Source organism: Solanum lycopersicum, chromosome 12 (genome assembly GCF_036512215.1).
Source record: "Solanum lycopersicum chromosome 12, SLM_r2.1".
In the NCBI taxonomy this organism is placed as follows: Eukaryota; Viridiplantae; Streptophyta; class Magnoliopsida; order Solanales; family Solanaceae; genus Solanum; species Solanum lycopersicum.
In genome coordinates, this window is record NC_090811.1 from 67500402 (window position 1) to 67524572 (window position 24171).

General features: G+C 31.6%; 4 protein-coding genes across 7 annotated transcripts; 3 read left to right on the forward strand and 1 right to left on the reverse strand.

Annotated features, from left to right (window-relative positions):
• The first annotated feature begins 925 nt into the window (after positions 1-925).
• On the forward strand, positions 926-4533 carry LOC101258241 (gamma-glutamylcyclotransferase 2-1). The gene is made up of 8 exons (XM_004253019.5): positions 926-1197; positions 2438-2573; positions 2680-2756; positions 3261-3317; positions 3502-3558; positions 3649-3689; positions 3830-3901; positions 3986-4533. Exons 2-8 carry the CDS (start codon positions 2465-2467, stop codon positions 4248-4250), a joined length of 678 nt encoding a protein of 225 aa, XP_004253067.1. The 5' UTR covers positions 926-1197; positions 2438-2464; the 3' UTR covers positions 4251-4533.
• A 97-nt stretch (positions 4534-4630) lies between these two features.
• LOC101244853 (putative RNA methyltransferase) lies at positions 4631-7508 on the reverse strand. Of its 2 annotated transcripts, XM_004253141.5 has the most exons (7): positions 7204-7508; positions 7062-7099; positions 6815-6957; positions 6180-6246; positions 6035-6112; positions 5732-5877; positions 4631-5275 (listed from the first exon to the last, which is right to left on the reverse strand). In XM_004253141.5, exons 1-7 carry the CDS (start codon positions 7253-7255, stop codon positions 5236-5238), a joined length of 564 nt encoding a protein of 187 aa, XP_004253189.1. In that variant the 5' UTR covers positions 7256-7508; the 3' UTR covers positions 4631-5235. The 2 variants fall into 2 exon arrangements, with proteins under 2 accessions (XP_004253189.1, XP_010314803.1); XM_010316501.4 differs by lacking the exon at positions 5732-5877 and having other exon boundaries at positions 7204-7388.
• Positions 7509-8381: 873 nt separating this feature from the next.
• On the forward strand, positions 8382-13783 carry LOC101257753 (UDP-galactose/UDP-glucose transporter 7). Of its 3 annotated transcripts, none has more exons than XM_004253017.5 (8): positions 8448-8717; positions 9317-9461; positions 10328-10472; positions 10607-10852; positions 12133-12243; positions 12356-12514; positions 13168-13311; positions 13410-13783. In XM_004253017.5, the coding sequence occupies exons 2-8, from the start codon at positions 9439-9441 to the stop codon at positions 13572-13574; spliced, it is 993 nt and encodes a 330-aa protein (XP_004253065.1). In that variant the 5' UTR covers positions 8448-8717; positions 9317-9438; the 3' UTR covers positions 13575-13783. The 3 variants fall into 3 exon arrangements, with proteins under 3 accessions (XP_010314802.1, XP_004253065.1, XP_004253066.1); XM_004253018.5 differs by having other exon boundaries at positions 10367-10472; XM_010316500.4 differs by having other exon boundaries at positions 8382-9461; positions 10367-10472.
• Positions 13784-20201: 6418 nt separating this feature from the next.
• LOC543855 (probable WRKY transcription factor 17) lies at positions 20202-21778 on the forward strand. Its single transcript, NM_001321206.1, has 3 exons — positions 20202-20928; positions 21101-21226; positions 21405-21778. Exons 1-3 carry the CDS (start codon positions 20219-20221, stop codon positions 21583-21585), a joined length of 1017 nt encoding a protein of 338 aa, NP_001308135.1. The 5' UTR covers positions 20202-20218; the 3' UTR covers positions 21586-21778.
• The last annotated feature ends 2393 nt before the right edge of the window (positions 21779-24171 follow it).

Genomic DNA, 24171 nt, shown 5'->3' on the forward strand with positions numbered 1-24171 from the left:
AAGGTTTATATTTGTAATGTTCTTTCATATCATGCAAAATGCCATCAACATATGTACAATTTTGTTGACTAAATCAAATGTCAAAAGAGTGGAAAATTGAAAAAGTAAATTTAAAATAAAATATGATGAGAAGTACATAGGAAAAATTATAATATTATTTACACATGCTAGGCATGACTTTGATATTTTGATTGAAATTAATTAGGTGTAATTGGTTTCTTTGGCATGACCTTAGATTAAGTGTAGTTAGGTGAAAATTGGATTTCGATGACATATGAACTATATATCGTGTAATTTTATAAAATAAGTTCGAAAAAAATAATATTTACATAAATTTTACTTTTGCTGTCAGAGTAAAGAAATTATTTCAGAAAATAAAAAAAATTCTCAATTCAAATAACACAATATTACAAATGAAATAAAATGTCTTTTTACATAAATAAAGTATACTATATATTTTTCCAAATGGTGCAATAGCACTATCATGATTCATATACTCTTTAATTTATTCCATTTTATTAAAAAATCAAGAAGAATATTTAAAAAGTCAATAGGAATTTTCTCTTATTTTATATTATGGAAAACACATTAAAAATATATTCTCATACAACATTGATGTGATAACTCTAGTTATATTTATGAAAAAAAATCTTTCATAGGAAGTTATGCCTTCTTTTATATTCTTAGGCAATATAAATTTAAATTAATTCTAACTCTAATATATTAAATTGTTCAATTAAAATAGATCGTACTTTAAATCATTAATATAAAAAAAAAAATCTCAATTTTTTGAATTTCAAATCTAAATTATAAGGCGTGCAAGTTTTCAGAATTATTATCAACTATTTATTACTCCAAAAAGACAACGATTAATAGTTAACGTATGTTTCGATAAATAATTAGTAATAGTTCAGTTAGAAAACTCGCGCACAACCTCTCGATAAGAATATATTGGAGTCTATAAATAGTTCCATTCTCTTCTTTCATAAACCACAGACACAAAGAGAGAGATATAGAGAGAGAAAAATTACCCACATTGCTCTGTCTTTCTCTCTCCTCAATTCCATATTTAATTTGCCTATTTCAAAACCCTCATCAAATTTCATTTTCCTCTAAAGAATTTGTGGAGCTAAAGGTGAAATTTTTGTGAAAGGCATTGAATTTTCATTGATTTGTGAACCTAACAACATTGTATTGGTAAGTATTTTTTATCGATTTTTCTAATTTTTTTTGGGTATTTTTAGAGTTTTTTTTTAATCTGGGTGTTCATCATTTTTTTTAGCAATTATATGGATCCCATGCTTCATTATGTTGTACATTGAGCTGCCAAACTTGTACTGTTCTCTTATTGTTAACCTTCTTATTGCCAATGTAAACTGATTTGACTTTTTTTTTTGTGTGCCTTGCAATATGTGACAACAAAAAAAAAACATGACGTAAGGGTTCGTTTAATTCGCAGACTAAATTATTCTAAAATTATGTAATTTGTGGACTAATTTATTTCTACTCAGGAGACGGGATAAAATAATTTCAAGTTGGATGAGATAACGTGGGATATGATAATTGATTGTGATAGTGCACCTTAGGATGGGATAGATAAAGTTATCGTATGGATCGAGATATACTAATCTCGTCATTTGAACTCAAATGGTGGGATAAGTAATCCCAGAACTAATTAGTACCTCTAACCGTGGCATTTTATGTCGTATTTTGTTCTAATTTGTAATTTTTAACCGATAATAACCCCAATAACGTACTCAGTGTAATCTCATAAGTAGAGGTCTGGAGAGGGTAGAGTGGATGCTGACCTTACCCCTACCTTGGGAGGTAGATAGACTATCTGTGATAGATCCTCGACTCAAGGAGAAGCATATCAAAGCAGTTCGGAAAAGAAATGACCATGATAAATAATAGGGAAAGAATGAGAATGAACATATAGACTATTTAATAGTAAGATAATTGAAGTAGAAGAAACAATAAACAGAAATCGAAGAACAAGAAACTGCAAGAGTAATACTACTACTACTACTATCCTTCGGGGTGGCCCAGTGGTTTGGGCTTGAGACTTCCATGTTGGAGGTCTCAAGTTTGAAACGGGTTTTGACTTCTGGGTCGAGCTTGTTGCTCCGGGCTTGCCTAGTGCGGGTTACCTCTCCTATGAGGTTAGCGAGCTTATCGCATAGGAGGGGGTTTTTACCCTGTGCGCACCCAAAGGGTAGCGGCCGTGGGTTTACGTTGTCATCGAAAAAATAAATAAATACTACTACTACTACATGTATGAGATAAAAAGCTAGACAATCACGACTACCTACTATCCTTCTATCATAACTCGTGTCCAATCTTTAATTCTTCACCATTTACAGAAATTCATGTATGTTTCTTTAGCCTGATTGGAGAAAAAGTATATTTTTAATCGATTTTATGGTTAAAAATGCAGATATTAACTAGAGGAAGATTCAGAAACATGGTGTTTTGGATTTTTGGCTATGGGTCATTGGTATGGAACCCTGGATTTGAGTATGATGAGAAATTGATTGGATACATAAAGGATTATAGGCGTGTGTTTGATCTCGGTATGTTCTTATTGATCCTTCATAATTGTTGAGTTTTGTTTGTCTAAAGTATAAAATACTAACTTTTTTGTGATTGTTGTTGAATGTTGAATACATCAATCATCAGCTTGCATTGATCATAGAGGTACACCTGAAAAACCTGCAAGAACCTGCACTTTGGATGAAAGCAAAGGGGCCATTTGTGTAAGTGGACATTAACATCTATTACCTTCTTCAATATTGACCACTTTTTACGAGTTCCATATCTGAACTATCAGGTGTTCGCGTTTCCTACCTGAGCTATCTCTAAAAAACACACCTCAAAGTTGACTAGACAAAGTGTTTGAATGTGATCTCCGAAAGGAGCATGACAATTTAAACTGCCTATAAAATTTCGTCAACATGGTATTTGACTCATTTCTTTCGAGTTGTGTTTTGTTTAGGAAGGAAACACAAATACATGATGGTTAAAGTAAGAACTCGCAAAAACGTGATACTTCAAAGTGTGTTTTTGACCATTTATCTCCTAGTGTAACTCTTTCTCCATGTTCTAGCTAATTTTCATAATTAGTTGTAGCAGTTATTTGCAAGCGACTATAGTTATCTTTTAGTTGACCTGATTTCGTGTACACTCTAAAAGTTAATGTTTTTATCGATTCATAGCCGTTTCCACAACATAATTTGACTCATCTCTGCCTTTTCTTTTAGTGGGGTGCTGCTTATTGTGTGAGAGGAGGACCTGAAAAAGAGGAGGAGGCAATGGAGGTACTGTAACTCCTCTATAATGTTTTCACAGTAAATGTTTGTGATTCGAGCAGACTATGTCGTCTCTGGGGACCTAGCGTCACAGTTTTATTACATATCCTTTCATCAATATATCACATTTACTCATCGAAGTTTGAAACATTGTTAGGAGTTGATCCTGAAAGTTTATTTTTCCGCTGTACAGTATTTAGAAAGAAGAGAGTGCGAGTATGATAGCAAGACGTTGGTGGACTTCTTCACTGTAAGTCGATAACCTTTGAAGTCTAGTAAAAACTCTGCTACAAAAGGGGGAATGACATAGATTGTGTACTTGGCCTTCTTTCTATTTCAGGAAGAAGACTCCTTACATCCTGCCTTAACTGGAGTGATAGTGTAAGTTCTATGGTTGCTATTCTATTTGCATTTCTCGGTAACGGTGGGGTTTGGGAAGGGTAGAGTATACACAAATCTTAACCCTACCTCGTTATTGTGTTCAATGATTGTTGAGTTGATTCAAAAATCTATTTTTTTAGGTTTACGTCCACTCCTGACAAAGTAAATAACAAGTACTATCTCGGTCCTGCTCCACTAGAAGAGATGGCTAGGTGAGGATCATGGTTCTGTTATCTTATCTTTGCTCTGAGATTGAACGTTTTCAACTTATCTTAACGTTCCATATCCATTTTCAGCCAAATTGCTACTGCCTCTGGTCCCTGTGGAAATAACCAGGACTACATATTCAAAATGGAGAAGGCTTTACATGACATCAGTCACGAAGACGACTACATCACAGAGCTAGCAAATGAAGTGCGCAAAGTTCTTGGGATCACAGTGTCTGTCCCAATGGAGAAGAAGTTACTTAGTCCTTCCCAAACTCCACTCAAATCCCATATTTCCCCTGTGAAAATCCTCCCGTTGTCGGAAGCTATAGCTGCTGTTGCTGCAGACTCTTGACAAAGAAAATGATCTAGATATCTTTAGGAGGATGATGTATCCCTTGTGTTTTTTCCTTTTCCTCTAAACTTAGACTAGAATTTGGGGGTGGGGTGGGGGTAGGATAATGAGTTGAGTTGACATACTAACCAACCAGATGACTTTGTGTGGCCAGTTTGAACATGGATTCTTGAGTTATTATGAGCACTTTTTGATGAAATCTGATTAGTAGCTTACATGTTGAAAATACATGATCAATTTATTTTATAGTATATGAGTATATGAGAAGATTGTTTTACATGAATTAAGATGAGCCTTACTTTTCCTTTTGAAGGTTGACAATAATCCTTTCTCTTTTTCATGTTAAAGATTTGCAAAACTTACCATATGATAAATGACAATAGGAGAAACAAAATAACTTCAAAAAATGATAGCTTTGTGTTACAAGATAGTTTGGCAAATGTTTCAAATGAAAAAATATCTAATCATATTTGTCTAACTTTGTAAGACTCAAAAAGGATAATTAGACAAAACCTTACTTCATTCATTTGGAAATGGTGAAGAGGGCATGGTGAATTAGATCATTGTGGTGGATACAATATGTCTGGGCCAAGCTCGTCAACATTCCAACGTTAGATTTGAACAGGCAAACCTTAACTAGTAGGCGTGGCAAGACACACCATCACGATAGAGGTACCATCATCTGGTTTTGCAATCCACATGTCACGACCTCAACACTTCTAAGATCTACGAATGAGGTCCCTCTCACTTTTTTCAACCACCACCTCCTCTTTTTATTTTATTTTGATAACTGTGGTGTTTGGGCTAGCTTGCGAGAGCCTCAACTAATTCCATGGCAACCACCTCCGCCTCGTTAGGGTGGTTAGGCACATCCTCTATGTACGAGGTCATCCTCAAAAAGGTATTCCAAACCTGAGTTTAGCTGCTTTGATGGTGGTTGAATGAAATTCGGAAGTCATTCCAATTCCAAGAAATAGTTCAATGTCTAGTGATGGTATTTCTGTCCTTTAAGAATGGTCCACCCTCTGTCAATATATTCAGAACAACGTATCGATTAGGTTTCTGGAAGTTCATGTATGAACATGATAGATAAACAATGAGATTTGTGACAAAAAGATTAATATGCCAAGACACTATGGACATAAATGGATGAAAGGAACCTATAAGGAAGGTAAAGGAGGATTAGGTGGCTAGCCATTGTTAGCACAGTATCCGCCAAAGTTGTAGAATACATGTCAGTGAATCTCGTTTCCAAGAAGCTTTTGCTTGACTAAAATAATACTCTCTCTAATACGGAGAGGGACAGAGGATATTGTTTGCTTTTTAGTTCGAAAGACTAATGAGCACAGAGCAACTAGGACGCAAGACGCATGAATACATCAAGTTGTGAAACTATATTCTCAACACCAGCATAAATGAGGGACCGAGGGGTTAGTGGCACCAGCACTTCAAAAGAATAAAAGTTTGTTCCAGTCTCTTACCTGTAAAGTTGTTCTATCAGTACAACTAACGCAATCTCATGATTCAAGACTAAGGATGACAGTTTGACTGATACGTTAGCTCTCTCTCGCAAATGTCTACCATGTCCATAAGGTCCACCTATGCAAAAGAGTAAGGTTGATGCTCCCTACAAGACAGAGGACACAAATCATTCAAAAATTCTAGTATCTATTTTTTTTTCCGTGTAGATCCCCTTCCCAGTGATGACTTTAAAATCTGCAAGGTCATTTCATGATAGATGATACCAGGACCAAAAGACTCTGCAATAATGAACCATAACTCACCTTGTTTCCAGCCTCTCCGATTAAAGAAGCCATCTGCTCGGATCCAACATCATGACCACGCTCATCCAACATTACAACCTGGTTTTAAACAGATTAGGACGGTGAGAGGGTAATTTTTATTTTCTAATTACTTCTGAATGCTTACCCATTCATCAGGCCTGATGAGGCTCATAACAGCAATGTCCTCATGTTCAATTTGAGCCACTACGTCACTGTTTCAAATGAAAATAACAAGCTTTAAAAATTAACACTTTCGGGACTTATATCCCATCCATAATATGTAAAACACATTGTCACGGATTCCACTAGGGACATTGGGATATCTGTAAAGTAAACAACTCTATTTCAATACACAAGCATTTCTAAGATTTTGAGCTGAAGGTCTATTGGAAACAACCTCTCTACCCTTCCCCACTTGTAGGATTGCACTGGGTATATTATTGTTGGATCATTTCTGGGATGAAATTAACCAGAGAACATGGTCAGTGAGAATACATATAGCCGACTCGACTTGTTTGAGATAATTGACACATAGTTGTTATTTTGTTAGAAGGTACACTTTTTGATGACCGTCACACACCTCGACAGATACCTATCACCTCCCAACAACAAGACATACCAGGTAACTCCGTCAATCCCTTCAACATCTCAATCCCTAAGTAAAATTACCATTACCATTACATCTAGTGTTCAACCAAACACTAAAACTCACAATTTTCAGCCATTTCCAATAAAAATACACCAAATCCACCCGAAAAAATCGACAATATTTCAACATACCGCGCATTTTTGGGATTAGATTTTATTCGAACATCATCAACGCTACAATAATTCCTGAGCTTCTTCATATACTCATCAACTATAAACTGCACTCCTTTCGACCTATTCTTCCCCACAGTTAATATGCGTATAGGTATTGCTCTCTATATCCCAAAAAAAAAATACAAATTACAAGCAACTGTTACACTTATAAGTTGTTTGATTTAGCTGAATTAAGTAAAATTAGAGAGAAATTAAGCAACTTTACCACTGATTGGGCAGCAAATTTGGACTGTTGCTGCTTCCCTGAAGAAATTATCAAAAGATTAAAACCCTAAATACACAAAACAGAAACGAAGAATTAACCTAAATAGCGGCACAATCAATTGAAATAGGGGAAATTGAGGAACCTGAAGGAAGTGAAAGCTTGGAGTTGAGAGCAGCTACAGGGGAGACAGCCATTTTAGCTGAAAATTGTGAACTCTGAATATTTCTTATCTTAATTGTTGCAGGCTTGTTTGAGTTGGTGTTTTAAGTTTTTTCGGGGTCGTGTGGTTGGGTGTATAAGAAAATTTTTTAAAGGATACAGATAATGACGTTAAGATTCAAATAAAAACTATATGTTCGATCATGATGGTATTGTAGAGTTTAGTCCTGTAGTCGTTTTTAGCTTTTTTTGAATGATATATGATAATGTAAGATTGATTGGCGAGACACATCTAGTAAAATGAGAGATTGAAACCTTTGAGACAGGCGTTAGAGTGTAAAGGTTTTTGGTTTAGTATAAGTTATAATTAAAATCGAGTACTCACGATGCAAGTTCAGTGGCGTAACATAAGAGACAGAGGTGAAAGTAATTCACACGCTATATTCAAGATAGCATTTTCAAGTAGAGGATCTGTAATACAACAAAATATAAAGATTGACCTGCATTGGTGTATGCAGACTGCAGTTGTGTGTTGCTCAATCAAGAACATACAAGTTCAATGACGAAAACAACAATGACGTCGATGTTCAAACAGATATGAGATATAATTCAGAACAAATCTATTCAGAATAAAGCAAGAGCGATCTTCGTGAAATGTGAACTAAGAAAAATCAAGACTGAGACGATCAGTGAAGAGAATGTGTAAAAGATAAGAACTGAGCGAGGTAATTTGGCAGGACATAACATACCTCCGACTTACCGAAAATATGATCTAGTAAAAATATTGAAAGACAATATTTTATCTATTTCTTAAAGAGAAAATAGTCAAATATGCCCCTAAACTATTCGAAAAGATCTAGATATACTCTCCGTTTAAATGTCATGGTGCATGACAATTCCATATGACATTTAAAGAAATGAAAAATAAATTGGATATGTCCAACATACCAGCTAATGCTCATAAGTGCATATTTGGGCCAAAAGTTGAAGAGCGAAAGCATGAGTGAACCAAACTTCAAACGAAGTATATTCAAACCTTTTCGAATAACTTAAAAGACATATTTGACCCTTTTCTTTTTTTTTAAAAGACATAAAATAAAATTTATGTATATCGAAATATCGAAACGAATAAATACACATTACAATTGATTATCTCCCTTTGGTAAATTTTGCAAGTAAATATGAAAAATAAAAATATATAAAATAACAGCACGTTAAGAGTCAACTACCCAAACCGAAAGTTCAGGCAAATTTCTTTTTCTTTGTTAGCTGCCGATAAAAATGGCCTATGGTCATCATCAACAAACAAAATATATTAATAATAATAACAAAAAGATCCCTTTTTTTTTACACCAAATTCCAAGATTTTTTTTTTTTAACACTCTCTACACTACAGACTGCTTGATCCAAAAAAAATAAATATTTTTTTCAATTGTTATATACTCAGAAAAATCATGTAATCACGAGAATTTTTATATATACTTATAGATAAAGGAGGTAACTTTTGCTATTTTGGGAAGTGGGTATTGTGATTTTGGGGGTGATTTTCCATTTTTGTGCAAAAGATCTGTTTTTGAGTTAATTGAAAGCTGTATCTGAAGTGGGTGTTTTACCTTTTCCCAGTTTTGTGCTTCGATTATAGAGATTTCAGTAAATTTAGTGTGAAAGATTTGTTTTTTTAGTTAATTGATAGCTTGTATCTGAAGTGGGTATTGTGGTTTTGAGTTTTTCCTTATCTGGGTGTTTGATGTTTTCTAATTTTGTGCTTTGATTATAGAGATTTCAGTAATTTTAGTGTGTTAAGATTTGATTTTGAGTTAATTGAAAGCTTGTATCTGAAGTGGGGATTGTGCTTTTGGGTTTTTTCTTATATGGGTGTTTTTCATTTTCTAATTTCGTGCTTAAGTTATAGAGATTTCGATAAATTGGTGCAGAAGATTTGTTTTTGAGTTGATTGAAAGGTGTATTGAGCTCAATTGAGCAATCTTAAGCAGAGATTGATTTGGTTAGCAGATTTGGAGTGCATGTGATATTTTTTTTGGCTTTTATATCAATCTGGTTGTTGTTCTTTTTATAATTTCTTGATTCAATTGCAGATTTTTTTTTTGTGTAAATAAAGGACTGTCAATGAAGTAAGTGATAAGCTGTCTTTGAGGTTCAAATATTTTCTGTTACTGAAGGATTCTTTCCTTTTTGTTTGGTTGGACAAATAGAGATAATGGATTCAAGTCCTTATTTGAGGTTCGTTTTCATTCACTTACACTGAATTGTTTTAGTTACTTGCATGCAAGTAAATTTCTTATGGAGATTATGCATCCTCATAGCAGTAATGGTGGTATTTCTCTTGTAGTCTCTTGTCCTTCGATTACTGTTTGTAAGTTGTAGTTAGTTTTTTTTTTCAGAATGTTTTTTCATGCTTTCTATGAGATTTTGTCATGATTTCTTCAGCTTCGTTATTTCTCTTTCGATCTGCCTTGATATGCTGATTAAGCAGCACTTCTGTTAATGACTAAAGAATGAAGTAAATGTTTCTGAAATCTGTTTAAATATCTGGAAGAATTAAGCAAAAAGAATGGAACATAATCTAATTTCAGTTCGCTGAGTGACACATTTCTTCTCCACTGTACCACTCTTCCAAAGAGCTTGGGTTTTTTGAGGGAGTCCTATATCTTTCACTCCCCAACAAGAATGCATGATAGGCTCGTAGAGCTTTATTAAATAATAGCCTAGTGAAAAAGGAGTACATGTACGAAGGTAGAGACATCCTTACATCCTTTTAGAAAGAAATGTATATTAGGAAGACCAACTGATCGGGGAATTAAGAGTAGTCCCATTGTACTCTTTGCAATCTTAGAACGAAAATGATACGTTGAGTGTGAGAACGTAGAAGCATATTATGATCATGTTGTTTGGAGTTATATCATCTTTTATATGAAAAACCTTACTGCAACCCATAGGCTGACAATGGCTTTTTCCTCTTTTCCCCCCTTCGTGACTTGAACAAATTAACCTGCTACCTCTTGGTTAGAAGTGGACTGTCTTGTACAGTAGTAAAGACCAACAATTTCCTGTCTGTTTAAACTTATATCACTTTATATGGTTTCTAGGAACTTATTGACTAACAGAACACATGTACTAAATGGCAGTTTAACTGCTGCATTTTCGTATGGAATTGCATCTATGGCTATGGTTTTCATCAACAAGGCAGTGATCATGCAATATGCTCACTCAATGACTCTTCTCGCAGTTCAGGTACAATAACGTGACTTATCAGATTGCTGAATACACAGAAAATATATTGGATTTCTATCATCTTGTGAACTGTTGACTTGTGTTTCTTGTTCTTACCTTTTTTCTTTTTTTGCTGGACTGTACACTGTTATTAGCAAGTAACAACAGCTTTGCTCATACACCTTGGTAGAGTCATGGGATACACAAAAGCCAAAGATTTAAATGCAGAGACTGCGAAAAGACTTTTCCCAGTTTCATTGTTCTACAATGCAAATGTCGGATTTGCTTTAGCAAGCTTGAAAGGAGTAAATATTCCCATGTATATTGCCATCAAAAGGCTTACGCCACTTGCTGTACTAGTAGCTGGATTCTTTACCGGAAAGGGTAGACCTACAACTCAGGTTGGTGATTAAGATATCTACCTGGTTTCATACTAGTTGGGTAGAGTAACTTCATTTTAAAGTCCTCTCAGTGTTGCTTATTACCCTGATAGATCTGTGAATCTCTTTGATGCTGTTTTATATTTTTTTCATTTCTGTGTATACTCTAACTTCACTGTATTTTATTTGGAATTTGATAAATATTTGGCTCTGGTAGTGTGGAAACATAGAGTGCTGATTTTCTTATTCAATTATCTATCATGTGTCTGGCAGGGGCAGTATACTATATAATAGACTGTCTCTACTTACGTAGTTACTTTTGTTTTTGCTTTCCGTGACTTCTACACAGATGTTCATGCACTAGTCACTATAAATAAAAGAATCCAAATGTGTATACATATTTGTAAACACCAGTAATCTGATTCTGCCTTTTAGCTTTCTCAACTTCTTTTGTTTACGCCTTGGTTTCATTCCTCCATGTGAGGAAACTGAGTGGAAGTTTTATACTAATAGTTACTCGATTTGTGTCTTTAATGAATTTGGAGAAGTGAAAACCACAGAGGTAAACTTTTCCTTAGTTTACTATGTAGATGATATTGCCTGAATTACTCTATGTAAGATAACTGACGAAAAAGTCAGGCCCGTAATCAACGGAATGGATTTCAAGCTATGGGTAGAGTTTCTTGCTAGTGGACTAGTCCAACGGTTGTATACCATTGACTATTCTATCAGGGCAAACAGTTAAAATAAAGCTAGTGCAAATAGCAAAATGCAGTCAGAAGATTAGTTTGGAGAAGTATTAATTTGGGAAAAGATAGTAACCCCTTAACTAACGTAATGGTCATCATTTGATCCTTAAACAATGCTTAAGCCACTACATTAACCTCGAGTCTAATGTATTCACGAGGTAAACAATTTAGTGTGTTCACCACCAAACTAGTTGGCTAATGAACTTTTTCTACCCCTTTAAGATACAGGATAGTTAGTCTCAGACAAAATAGTAGCCGACACAGGAAAAGTTCGAGGAGTGCATTCATTCCGACATTTGTAAAGTATAGGTGGGTTTGGCTTGAAGACTCGAGTAGAAGTTGACTCAATAATAAGGCACTAGACTTTATCTTTTGTTTACTAATATATATTCTTCCCTACAGATGCCGAATTGATATATCGTTGATTAATGAGAAAGCTATGTCCATCTACTATCGCCTACCATTTAATCACCCATTGGGTTTTTGCCTAACCATCTACTAAGTGGCACCACCTATAGTGTGTCTACTAATGGGATTTCTGTCTTATTTCAGGTAACACTTTCCGTATTACTAATTGCTGCCGGAGTTCTTATTGCAGCTCTTGGAGATTTTTCCTTTGATCTTTTTGGATACAGTTTGGCCTTTATTTCTGTTTTCTTCCAGGTCTGGCCTTGTTTTTTAATCAATTAGTGCTTTTTGTTGCATGTATCTTTTCTCTTATTGTGATTAAATTATAATTCCATCTCTTAGTTACATGCCCTTGTTTCATTTGCAGACCATGTACCTTGTGTTGGTTGAGAAGTCAGGAGCAGAGGATGGGCTTTCGTCTATTGAGATCATGTTTTACAACAGTTTCTTATCTTTGCCATTTCTGCTATTCCTCATCATAGCCACAGGAGAATTTCCAAATTCTTTATCTCTTTTATTTGCAAAGGTTTGTTTCTTTGCTATATTCAGTTTAGTCAACATAGTCCTTTATTGATACTAAGAAACAAATTAGTTGGTAGTTACTGCTTGAGTAATGCTGGACTGAGTTATCAACTTATCATTGCCTTTATTTTGTCAAACAAGTTAAAGAGAAAAGGCAATCATAAAGGGCGATAATACAGAAGCACGTATCAATAAACTAGAATGATCAATGAAGGCTAGAATGAAGTATGAGACTAGTATTTCATATCCTAACGGAGGAAAAAAGACTAGTTGGTTTCTTATAGTATGTCGTAGCTTTGGTGGAAAGTTGCTCAGCATATGTGCATGTACGAAGTAGATTGTACACGGTAGATTAGGTAGGTGTGTGCATTGACTCAGACACCCTTGTTACAAAATCAAGAAATTGATATATTGCCAACTTGTAGTAATTAGGATATATATAAATTAATCATTTGACTTATACTTTCTTTTCTGAAATGGTTTAACTATACTTTCTAAGTTGCGATCTGCTATATGAATCCTCTATACTTGTGTATCCTAATACTTGAAGTTTTAGAGGTTCCCTCGGCTGATGTACTAGTTGAAGTCTATCTTTATCCTTTTTGAATGCTTATTGAAATTTTGTGGTTCTAAACTCGCCTTTTTCCCCATGAACAGAGTAGTTCAATATCATTTCTTGCTATTCTTATTCTTTCATTGGTGATGGGCATCATCTTGAACTATACGATGTTCTTGTGCACCATCGTTAACTCGGCTTTAACTACCACAATTGTCGGAGTCCTCAAAGGAGTTGGATCTACGGTATGTGTACATCTTAAATCTTTCTTTTCATTTCTTCAACTACTACGATTATCGGAGTCCTACATTTCACTTCAAAAATTGTACTTGTTCATTCACAGACACTTGGTTTTGTCCTGTTGGGAGGAGTAGAGGTACATGCTTTGAATGTCACTGGTTTAGTGATCAACACAGCTGGTGGGGTGTGGTATTCATTAGCTAAATATCAACAGAAGAAGAACAAATTGCCTAAGATAATGTCCGATATCGATAGTCATCGTAAATAAAAAGATTGCTAGTTGGTTCCATAGAGTTCAATATTTATAATTTTCTTCCTTCACAAGTTATGAAGAGAAAACTACATGATTTTGTTTTTCAATCAATTTTTGATAGTTACCTTGAACATGTAGTTGTTGTTTACATGTAAACATTGAAAATGTTGTACAACTCTTTTTTGTCTTGAAATGCTTAGGGTATTTCTTTTCATCTGTCTAAATCTTGGTCGTGAATTTACTTCAAATGTAACTTGTCTAAACCTACCCTAAGGTAGTTGAGGTCGGGTTATTATCTCGAAATGATTTGTATATATATTTCCTATTGGCCTAGGTAGGTAGCGTTGTGTCGTACTTTTGTTAGGTGAGACATTATAGGTACCCGATGAAATAATCGCTTTGTTCAAACATCACTATTGTTGAACAAAATATGGAATAGAAAAAATAAACATATGTTATATGCCAATTACTAGCTTTTCTTTACTCCATTGAAAATAACCAAAGATTTTTCTCTAGATGACAAAGATTTCAAAAAAGAAAATTGGTTGTCGTGGGATGGATAAGATTCCTCCACTCTTAATAATTATGTGGCGTGCGGAAGGCAAAGCCAGAATTTTCAATAAGGGGGTTCAAAATGTATAGAAATAGACACATTGAGTAGCCGAAGAGAGTTTGACATCTATTATATAGGGAAACTTACATAAAGATATTATAATAAAAAAATATTTACCATTTATAGCAATAACATTTTTTTTTCACTTGATTACTTTTAATTCATTTATAATACAAGTTTAATACATATTACAAAGATAATTTATTCTTCAAATATAATACAAGTTTTAATGATATATAATACATTAATACACATTTTAATAGACTGATTTTTTTATCAAACAAACGTAATATAATTCAAATATATTGCATACATAATTCACTTTTAATACATATTACAGATTTATCACAAATATTGCTATAAATGGTAATAAACAAAAAATATCACTAAAATCAGTAATTATTTTTAAAAATGTATTAATTCATGTAATTTTTCCATTATATATACATATAAAAATTATTTTAACCTTGTATAAATAATATTATTTTTCACCGAAGAGAAAAAACCCCTTGGACAAGGTGGCTCCGCCCCTGGCGGCATGACTTTAGATTAATCGAGCTCCAAAGAGTATTCAACACCGAGTGAAAAACGAAAAAATTCTACATGTATACGCGTAGGAAAAGATATATAATTTTTCATCATATTTTTTCATTTTCTGTTGTTTGACAAAAAGATTTATGGTCCCCATAGTCATAATAATGAGTTTCTATGTTATAACCTTAAGTCACTTCAAAGTCCATATCAAAATATTTCATATTTTCACATGAAAATTATTTTGAGTCATATGTCTAAGTTTTAGTGAACAATTATATGATATTTATATCGGTAGAAGATAGTAAAAATTATTTAAAATAATTAAAGTGTATAAATTGGCCCAAATATGGTTGATATTTTCTAAATAATAGATATTTAATGTACGCTGAATTATTGTGTACTTCTAAATTAGTTAGAGATAATAGATATCTGATAAAATAATCAAACGTCAGTCCGAAAAAAGACAAAGAGGAATGAGGTTGTATATCCTTTGCCTTTAGATAGGTCATACTCTATACATTAAGTGGAGAAACACAAACTAAACTTATTATTTTTATTTCATTGGAAATGACCAAAGACTTTTCTTTTTAAGGTGACAAAAGACTTTGAAAAATAAAAAATAAAAAAAATCAACAAGAGCTATCAATTTATCGTGTGATGAATATAATCTCTTCGTTCTTAACTAGATATTTCATATTTTAGCCTTACAAACAAAAAAAAAAAGGGATATAAAATGCTTCTCTCGTTTATTATTTTAGGTCTTTCCCCCAATGTTCGAAGTCCACATTGGAGCACTACAAAAATCTATTGGAGGTGACACTCTCAACATGATTTCTTTCATACTCAGGACTCAAATCCCGAGACATGTGATTAAGGTTGAAATAGTCTCACCACTGCACCACAACTCATATTGATTAAAATGCTTCTCTCATTTTAATTAACCTTAGTGGGATGATTTCAGATTAATCGAATTTTAAAGTGAGTATCGAATATTTATAGAGAAAAACTAAAAGAAAAGTCATATAATATACGCGTAGGAAAAGGTCCTTTTCCATCAAATATTATTTGTCATTTGTTGTTTCAACAAAGATTTATTGACCAAAGTCATCATGATATATATATATATATATATATATATATATATATATATATATATATATATATATATATATATTAGACTCATTCTAATTTCTATGTTCTAACCTTATTTTCTTCAAAGTTGGTCATGTCAAATATATTTCCTTGACTACTTTATGTTTTTTCCCACATAAACTACATGTTCAACCTAAGTTTCGTCACTATTATATTTGTTTTATATACTTTATCCGATATATTTCACTTAAATCATGTGTTTTATATACTTTATCTGATATATTTCATTTAAATCATAAATTTTTTAAAACTTATCTTTATTTGTGTCTTTATAAAGTAGGTGTAAGATCGTGTATTGTTACACCATCTTCTCAGACCTTACTCAATATGTTATTATCGTTATAAACTTTAATTTTTTTTCCCACATGTATATATTTGTTATCTTTATTTATTTTTCTTCATATTTTCAAGTTAAAACAAAGATTACTCCTATATAATCTTAGTGGTACAAATATATATTACTAACATACTCCTTTTGATCACTTTTAATTATCACAATTTCCTTTTTTTAGAATCAAATTATAAGAACTTTAATAAATATTTTACTGTATATTTTTTCATCATTGATATGTAAAAATTTACAATTTATAGTACTTTTTCATATAGTTTTTTAATATCTAATTTTTTTTGTTTAAAATATCAATTTACTGTTATCTAATTTAACTTTCAAAAAATACAACATAACAAATTAAAGTAAACAAGTGAATATTAACAAATAAGCTCTGATTAATATAATTTTTATAAAAGAACCTTATTTATTCGAGACTCATCTACTAAATTTTATAAAGTGAAACCTAAAAACAAACTACATAAAATTTTTCATGCCTAAAATTTAATAGGAAAATATATATTATTAAAAGATAATAGCAAAGATAGAAACAAAGTAAATATAAATTGACTTGAATATCATTATTATAAACTAATAATAATTAATCTTATATAATCTTAGTGGTACTGTTTTTTTAGAATTAAATAATGGTCAAGGTCAATGTCAATGTCAACTCTTACTAGTTAATCTCAGCCGTCAAATCTCACTTCAGATAATGGACGGTCAAGATTTTATATGAAGCAGTACCGGCCATAGCCGGTTAGCGAAAAAAGTAGTCAACGAATAGGCGAAAAAAGCAAATACGTTTCTATATAGTTTTCAACAAAGAGTCAGCTTTAGTAAGTATGGCTTTATTTTTAATTGTGAAAAATGACAAATATACCCCTGATCCCGAATTTTCGTAAATGTTATATAGATAATTTTTGTTATATTGTTGGAACATTGATATTGACATTGATATTCTTGCTGTCTAAAAACTAAAACGTATATAACTTTAATATTAACAGATATATACGTGTCATAATCTTATCAGTCGACCCGACGGATAAAATTGCATCACATATCCTTATATAATCTTCCATTAGAGTGAAGGGTATTATAGACTCTAGTTTTTAAACGACGAAAATACTAATATCTCAAAAATATGACGAAAAGTATCTAAATACTTTTTACAATAGTTTGAGATATATTCTTCATTCGAATAATAGTGATAACAACAATGTCAAATGTAACTTTGTGTATTCTTTCTTAAATAGAAAAGTACAAATAAGTCAAATCGTTTAAAATTTTTATTATCTTTTTTATATTTTATACACCTTTTTTAACTTGTCATTTGGTTAATTTTGAAGTTTCCATTAATTAAAATTTGCATGGTATAAAATTAATCAAAAATAATAATAAAATTATTTTTTATTTTCAAAACTTAAAACACAAGAACTTTAAATAAGAGTTGAACATCCGGTTCATCTGACTATGGGGTTAAATGGGAAAGTTAAGTTGAATTTAAGTTGTACTAAAATGGACTGAATTAGTAAATGTATTATAACGTGGATCGAATAGACTGGATCAAACTAGTTAAATCATGTGTCATGGGCTAACTGTCGAGTTTTTATCAAATTTACAAATATCATATGAATGATATATCGGCCCAACTTATAAAATGACTGAATTGGATAAATCAAAATAGAATAATTTAACAAATCAGGTTAAACTTGAATGACACGTATAAATAACATTTTGGGACAGTTACAAATATCATATGAATGATATATCGGCCCAACCTACTGAATTGGACAAATCAAAATAGAATAATTTAACAAATCAGTCTAAACTTAAATGGCTCATATGAATAACATGTTGGGAAAGTTACATATATATTTTTCTAAGTGTTGAAACAATAATTAAACTCATTAGTCAAATATACACAAAAATTATATAAACTATATATATATATATATACATATATATATATATATACATATATATATATATATATATATATATATTTGTCGATTATTATTTGATGAACAATTATAAAAATTACTTTTAATATTTTTATGAGCTAATTTTATCGTTTGAATCGAACATGGCACTTGTTGATCTCTTATTTGATACCTAAAATATTAGTACTACCTTTGTTATCTATCATAATACATACAAGTGGTGTCTTACATTTTAATATTATGATCTTGTTTAGTCAATGATCCTAGGAAATCATTTCCAAGTAGGTAAAAAATTAAAAAAACAACTAATTATACTTTTTAATTGATTATTGGATCCAAACAAGCCTTATTTTATTTTATCTCTTGAAGATCTTTTGTGATTCTTTTTTGCAACATGTTGGATATATATGCCTTTTTATCCATGTATGTTTTTAAATTATTAGATTGATCTTTTATCAATATTATATATGGTTCAACAAATTTAAATATAAGATTATAAAATATTATAGACTTTATAGCCTTATTGAATCCAACTTGGTCCAACCAAATCTTTTATTAGAAAGATATTGTTTTAAATTTATTTGGCTACTTAATTCTACTTATTGGAATAATAGGTTTGAAATTATTTTTGAAATTTAGAGATTTGATTTTTAGAATAATCATGTTGGTATGTGAACAAAAAATGTTAAAAGGTAAAAAAAAAGGGGACAAACTTATAATCTAATGAAATATATTTTACTTTTTGGATAGTAAATTAAAAATTATTTTATTTTGAGAAAATGTACTTGGACTAATTTTAATTTCAAAAATGAATCTGATTAATTATCCAAAAAAAAAAATGAACTTTCAACTTTAACTTTTTTAAAAAGTACTTGATTAATTAGGGATTATGGATCTTTAACTTTGCATTTTTCACTCATTAGCAGAAATACAAAAAAAAAAAAAACATTCTAGCTCCAATTTTATGTAGTTGTTAAAATAAATAAAACTTGCTAAAAAATATAAAATGGACATTATCATTTAATGTAATATCCTTATATAACCTACCCCCCCCCCCCCCCCCCAAAAAAAAATAAAAATAAAAAAAGTTAAACATGACAAATATCTTCTGTTTGTTAATCTAATTATATTGCATAATATAACTTTAATCAAATTTAATAATTGATCAAATATCAATTATCTAATGTGTTCTATTTATGATAAAATTCTTGATAAAATGCTATATAGAATCGTAGGCTTTTATTTGTACACATACATAATTATACCAAATTATTTGAGTAGGTTCTAAATTTTATTAAAATAAATTTTAAAATATCATATCATATCAATTTATTTATTTTGCTTTAGAGTGATAAAAACGACTGCAAGCTAGGTACTTTCTCCATTTCATATTAACTTAATTTCCATACTTAATTTTTGAGGTGTTAAGAAAAAAAACATAAATTGAATCTACTTTTTAATCTTTTACCATTATTAATCATTGTCAATTTATGACTAAAATAACTAAAAATATTAATTAATTACTAATTCCAATATTAACTTAACAATAAAATTATACTATCGCTTTTTTAAAAAGCTTAATTTTAGGTATATACATGTGACATCCCAACTTAACATTAGAAGTCTCACGTCGACAAACACAAAAGAGATATTGAGTATATAAAATAATCAAGCCTTATCAATTAGTGACGCATTTTAACGTCATGCAAGACTAGATCCAAAACGGACAATATCACTAGCCGATTAGGCCGTTACAAATATGGATTAATGAATAACCGAAAATCGAATACTAAATAATTATAAAAAAAAAAAAAAACTTTCAATGTGAAAATGAGTTGTCAAAGAAATTTTATATAATTTCAATTAATGAAAATAACCCATAAATTAACAAACTCAATCCTCTTATTTGTCTTTTTTCTTATTAACCAACAAAGGTTACTATTGTCTTTATGTAAATGAATCACAGCCGTTTGATCAAAAAGAGAAAATTTGACTTACTTGATTAACCGGTGACCTGTCATCATCTTTTTTTTTTGCTTTAAATACCTCAGTGTTGTTGTTGATTTTTTTTCATCATGAGTAGAACCAAATGGCTGTTTTATCAAAAATGAATGAAAGTTTTGCTGTTGAAGAAGCAGCTTCCGCCGGTTTGAAATCAATGGAGAATTTAATCCGATTGGTTTCTCATGAACCGGTTCAGGCTGATTGCCGTGAAATGGCTGATTTTACGGTTTCGAAGTTCAAAAAGGTGATTTCAATTTTGGACCGGACCGGTCATGCTCGGTTCCGGCGAGGACCGGTTCAGGCTCAGGCTCCGGCTCCGGTTCAGGTTAGAGCTCCGGTTCGTGGTCCGGTTTATCCTGATTCGTTTACTTCGTTGTCTCTTGCTCCGTCGTTAAGCTTTGCTACGGCGAAGGAGAGACTTGCTCCGTCGTTAAGCTTTGCTTCGGCGAAGGAGAGACCGGTGGTGCAGGTGCAGACGGCGTTGACGCTTGACTTTTCGAAGCTGAATGTTAACCGTCCGATCGGGAATTCAAGTGCTTTTACTGCTTTTACTGTGAAATCTAAGGAGGTTTTAATGGCGGATCCGACGCCGACGAACTCGTCGTCGTTTATGTCGACGATTACCGGCGAAGCAACTGTATCTAATGGTAAGCAAGTTTCTTCTTCTATGTTGTTGCTTCCGCCACAGGCTGTGAATTTTCCGACCACCGGAAAACGTTGCCGCGAGCATGAACAATCTGATGCTATCTCCGGCAGCAAATCCACCGGCTCCGGCAAGTGTCACTGCAAAAAGAGGTACTTCTCTCGTTTTTCTGTTTATTTCGACTATAAATAGCGCGTGATATCCACGCTCCTTGTAGCGCTTTTTCCTCATCGTTGTTTGACTTTCATAGCATTTACGTTTTTTTTGAAGTAAGGTCTCGAGAGGATAATGTATGTAATTTTTATTCTATTTTATGAAAAACAGGAAAGCTAAGGATCGGAAAGTGATTAGGATTCCGGCGATAAGTACGAGGGTGGCTGATATACCGGGAGACGAGTTTTCATGGAGGAAATACGGGCAAAAGCCGATCAAGGGTTCAAAATACCCAAGGTAATTACAATGTACCTATCAATCACGACCGTTAATTTTAGTTTGTAATTACAATGTACCTATCAATCACGATCGTTAATTTTAGTTTGTAATTACAATGTACCTATCAATCACGATCGTTAATTTTAGTTTAAATCAATTAGATGAAGGACTAACGATTATTTTTACGTTCGATTAGGGGTTATTACAAGTGTAGCAGCTTACGTGGATGTCCAGCAAGGAAACACGTGGAGCGCGCGATGGACGATCCAACGATGCTGATTGTGACTTATGAAGATGAACATTGTCATAATCCAGTTGCTGCGATGCATGGGAACAGTTCTCAAATGGTGAATTTTGGGTTAATGGAAAAGAAGTAGGGGGTGAAATGAAGATAGAGGAGAGTTGTAGGGTGATTTTGTAGTTTGGAATAGTTGGGGGGTTGAAGTTATATTTGGGAAAAGTTATAAGGGTTAAAAGAGTAGAGAGTAGGAAGTTGTGGGAATTGGTTTGTTATGTAAATTTGGAAAGATTTTAGGGGTTGAAAGAGAAAAAAAAAGAAAAGTTTCGCAATTTTTGACTCCTTTTACCTTTTTAATTTTGTTACTCCTATGATTAGCATGAAAATATATTTAAGGATATCTAAGAAAAAAGAAAAAATTTAAATTAATCTAAGAAAAACAAATAAAAATTAATATGTATCTAACTTAAAACAATATGTAGTTTTATGGTTAACAGTGAAAAATGTCATCGAGAAATTTGACGACTCTTTAGTAATACAGGATGGTTTTATATCTTTAACGTTTTTTCATCTATTGTATACCTTTTTCATCTTTTAGATACTTTGAGGTGATTCGACCTTTTTAACGTTTTTTATCTTCGAATGTGGAAGAATAGGACTCTAATTTAGGACTTTAAAATTAAAAAAATATGAGAGTAATTTTCAATTATTTTTAAAGCCTCTTAGGAGTACTCATTTTCTGTTACTTCGTTGATGACTTGTAGGGGTGGGCATTCGGTATTTTGGTTCGGTTTGGTTTTTTTTTTCGGTTTTCGGTTTTTGTAAATTGCGTACCGAATACCGAATCGAAATATTTTGGTTCGGTTCGATTTTTGTTAATTCGGTTCGATTTTTATTAATTCGGTTCGGTTTTTTATTTCGGTTTTTTAATGGGCCTGTTTAGTGGGCTTTTTAAAATTTTAAACTTAATAATTTTTTCAATTTTTTGTTGGGAAAATTACATGGGATGACAAACATTCATAGCTAATTATATTATAGGGGTATAGTTTAATTTATTTACCTTATATAATTATAGTTTATTTTTGTTTGCTATATTTAATGGGGTCCACAATCTATTATATAACCAATGGTATAAAAACATTATTTTCTAATTTTGTATATAATTATACACAAAACAATTTTCTCTCTCCTTTTCACATTCCAAATTTTTCTCCTACATTTAATACTCCAGCTATCCAGTTTGAAATTCAAATTGTTGTCCAAAATTAGATTATTCCCTCCCGAAGTTGAAGTTCCCTCTCGAAGTTGAAGTCAATTTCGTAAGTACTCCTTAATTTTAGTTGTTTACCTCTTCTTTTTTTTTTACTTATTCAAAATTTGTATATGTATTCTGTTTATTTTTTTTCCATATATTTTGATGAAATAATTGGGTTTTTTTTCCTGATAGATCTAAAATTGGTCACACAATGAATGAATCATCTTCATCTTTGAGGATTATCAGAGGTATTCCTTTGCATGTCAATGTTGTTGACATTTTACCATCGTTTTCAATGGGGTTAACTCAAGATTTTGGATTTGATGTAGGGTCATTGGGAAAATCAAATCAAGTTATACAAGAACAAACAATGGAAGAGTTTAGATCAAAGGAAAAAAATGACCCTACGGCAGTTCAACAAGCTATTAACAATGTCAAAGCTAGAGGCATTAAAATAGTACAAGGAAGAAGAAAGAGGAAAGCTGTAAACATTGAATCAGAGGAAAATGCTTCTGAAGTTGTCGGATCTGAAGAACATAATATTCATGAGGTACTGTATTAAAACACAAAGTTAGATACAATTTTTTGGTTAATTAGATGTCAATATACAAAAAATATTACTTAAGTATTGTATATAGTATAATTGCATGTTTAGTAATTGTATATAGTATATTGCATATTTATGTTATTTTTGTTTTTTGTATATATATACAAAAAAGTAATTGGACTTAGTTATACAGATGAATTTTTTTTATTTATGATTAGAGTTTGTATATTCTATTAGTTATATACAAATTATTGAAGTTAGTATATATTAAGTTTATATACATATACAAAAATTGATACGTACATGTTTGTTTTAATAGCTGGTTGTAGGGAATTGTATATGAAAGGCTCATTATTTTTTTATATACATATGTACACAAAGTAATTGGATTTAGTTATATAGATGGGAAAATATCATATGCGATTATAATTTGTATATTGTAGTAGTTATATACAAATTATTGAAGTTAGTATATATTAACTTTATATATTATTGGAGTATATAAAAAGTCATTTAGAAACTTGTATATAATGTCACGTTTAACTAATATATTCATGTACATATATAAATATACAAAAAAGGTAAGTTCATATATATATACAAATTTTTTTTTTGAATTTGAACGTTTAGCTTAAAAAAAGGGACGTTTCCCTAAAATTGTGGCATTATCTAAATTTATTGTTAGCATATTTAACGCTTCAGTTAAAAACCATTTTTTAAAATATAATTGTATAAATAAAAAAAAACATTATATACAAAATTAAAGATACCTAAAATAACTAAACTATACCCATATAAAGTAATTACGTAAACTATACCCATATAATGTTATTTAATCTAATAAGTTTGCCATATATGAAATTTTTCCTTTTTTGTTTGATTTTTCAACTTAATGGGCTTTGATATTTCAACTTAATGGGCTT

Excerpts from the sequence above, each read along its gene's own strand:
- LOC101258241 (XM_004253019.5), top strand. The coding sequence starts at position 2,465 with ATGGTGTTTTGGATTTTTGGCTATGGGTCATTGGTATGGAACCCTGGA. Across the intron at positions 2,574-2,679 it reads TAGGCGTGTGTTTGATCTCG|CTTGCATTGATCATAGAGGT; the intron begins GTATGTTCTTAT and ends ATCAATCATCAG. Across the intron at positions 3,559-3,648 it reads CGTTGGTGGACTTCTTCACT|GAAGAAGACTCCTTACATCC; the intron begins GTAAGTCGATAA and ends TTTCTATTTCAG.
- LOC101244853 (XM_004253141.5), bottom strand. The coding sequence starts at position 7,255 with ATGGCTGTCTCCCCTGTAGCTGCTCTCAACTCCAAGCTTTCACTTCCT. Across the intron at positions 7,100-7,203 it reads CAAGCTTTCACTTCCTTCAG|GGAAGCAGCAACAGTCCAAA; the intron begins GTTCCTCAATTT and ends TAATTTCTTCAG. Across the intron at positions 5,878-6,034 it reads TCGGAGAGGCTGGAAACAAG|GGAGCATCAACCTTACTCTT; the intron begins GTGAGTTATGGT and ends TCTGTCTTGTAG.
- LOC101257753 (XM_004253017.5), top strand. The coding sequence starts at position 9,439 with ATGGATTCAAGTCCTTATTTGAG. Across the intron at positions 10,853-12,132 it reads AGGGTAGACCTACAACTCAG|GTAACACTTTCCGTATTACT; the intron begins GTTGGTGATTAA and ends GTCTTATTTCAG. Across the intron at positions 12,244-12,355 it reads TTATTTCTGTTTTCTTCCAG|ACCATGTACCTTGTGTTGGT; the intron begins GTCTGGCCTTGT and ends TTTCATTTGCAG.
- LOC543855 (NM_001321206.1), top strand. The coding sequence starts at position 20,219 with ATGGCTGTTTTATCAAAAATGAATGAAAGTTTTGCTGTTGAAGAAGCA. Across the intron at positions 20,929-21,100 it reads AAGTGTCACTGCAAAAAGAG|GAAAGCTAAGGATCGGAAAG; the intron begins GTACTTCTCTCG and ends TATGAAAAACAG. Across the intron at positions 21,227-21,404 it reads AAGGGTTCAAAATACCCAAG|GGGTTATTACAAGTGTAGCA; the intron begins GTAATTACAATG and ends ACGTTCGATTAG.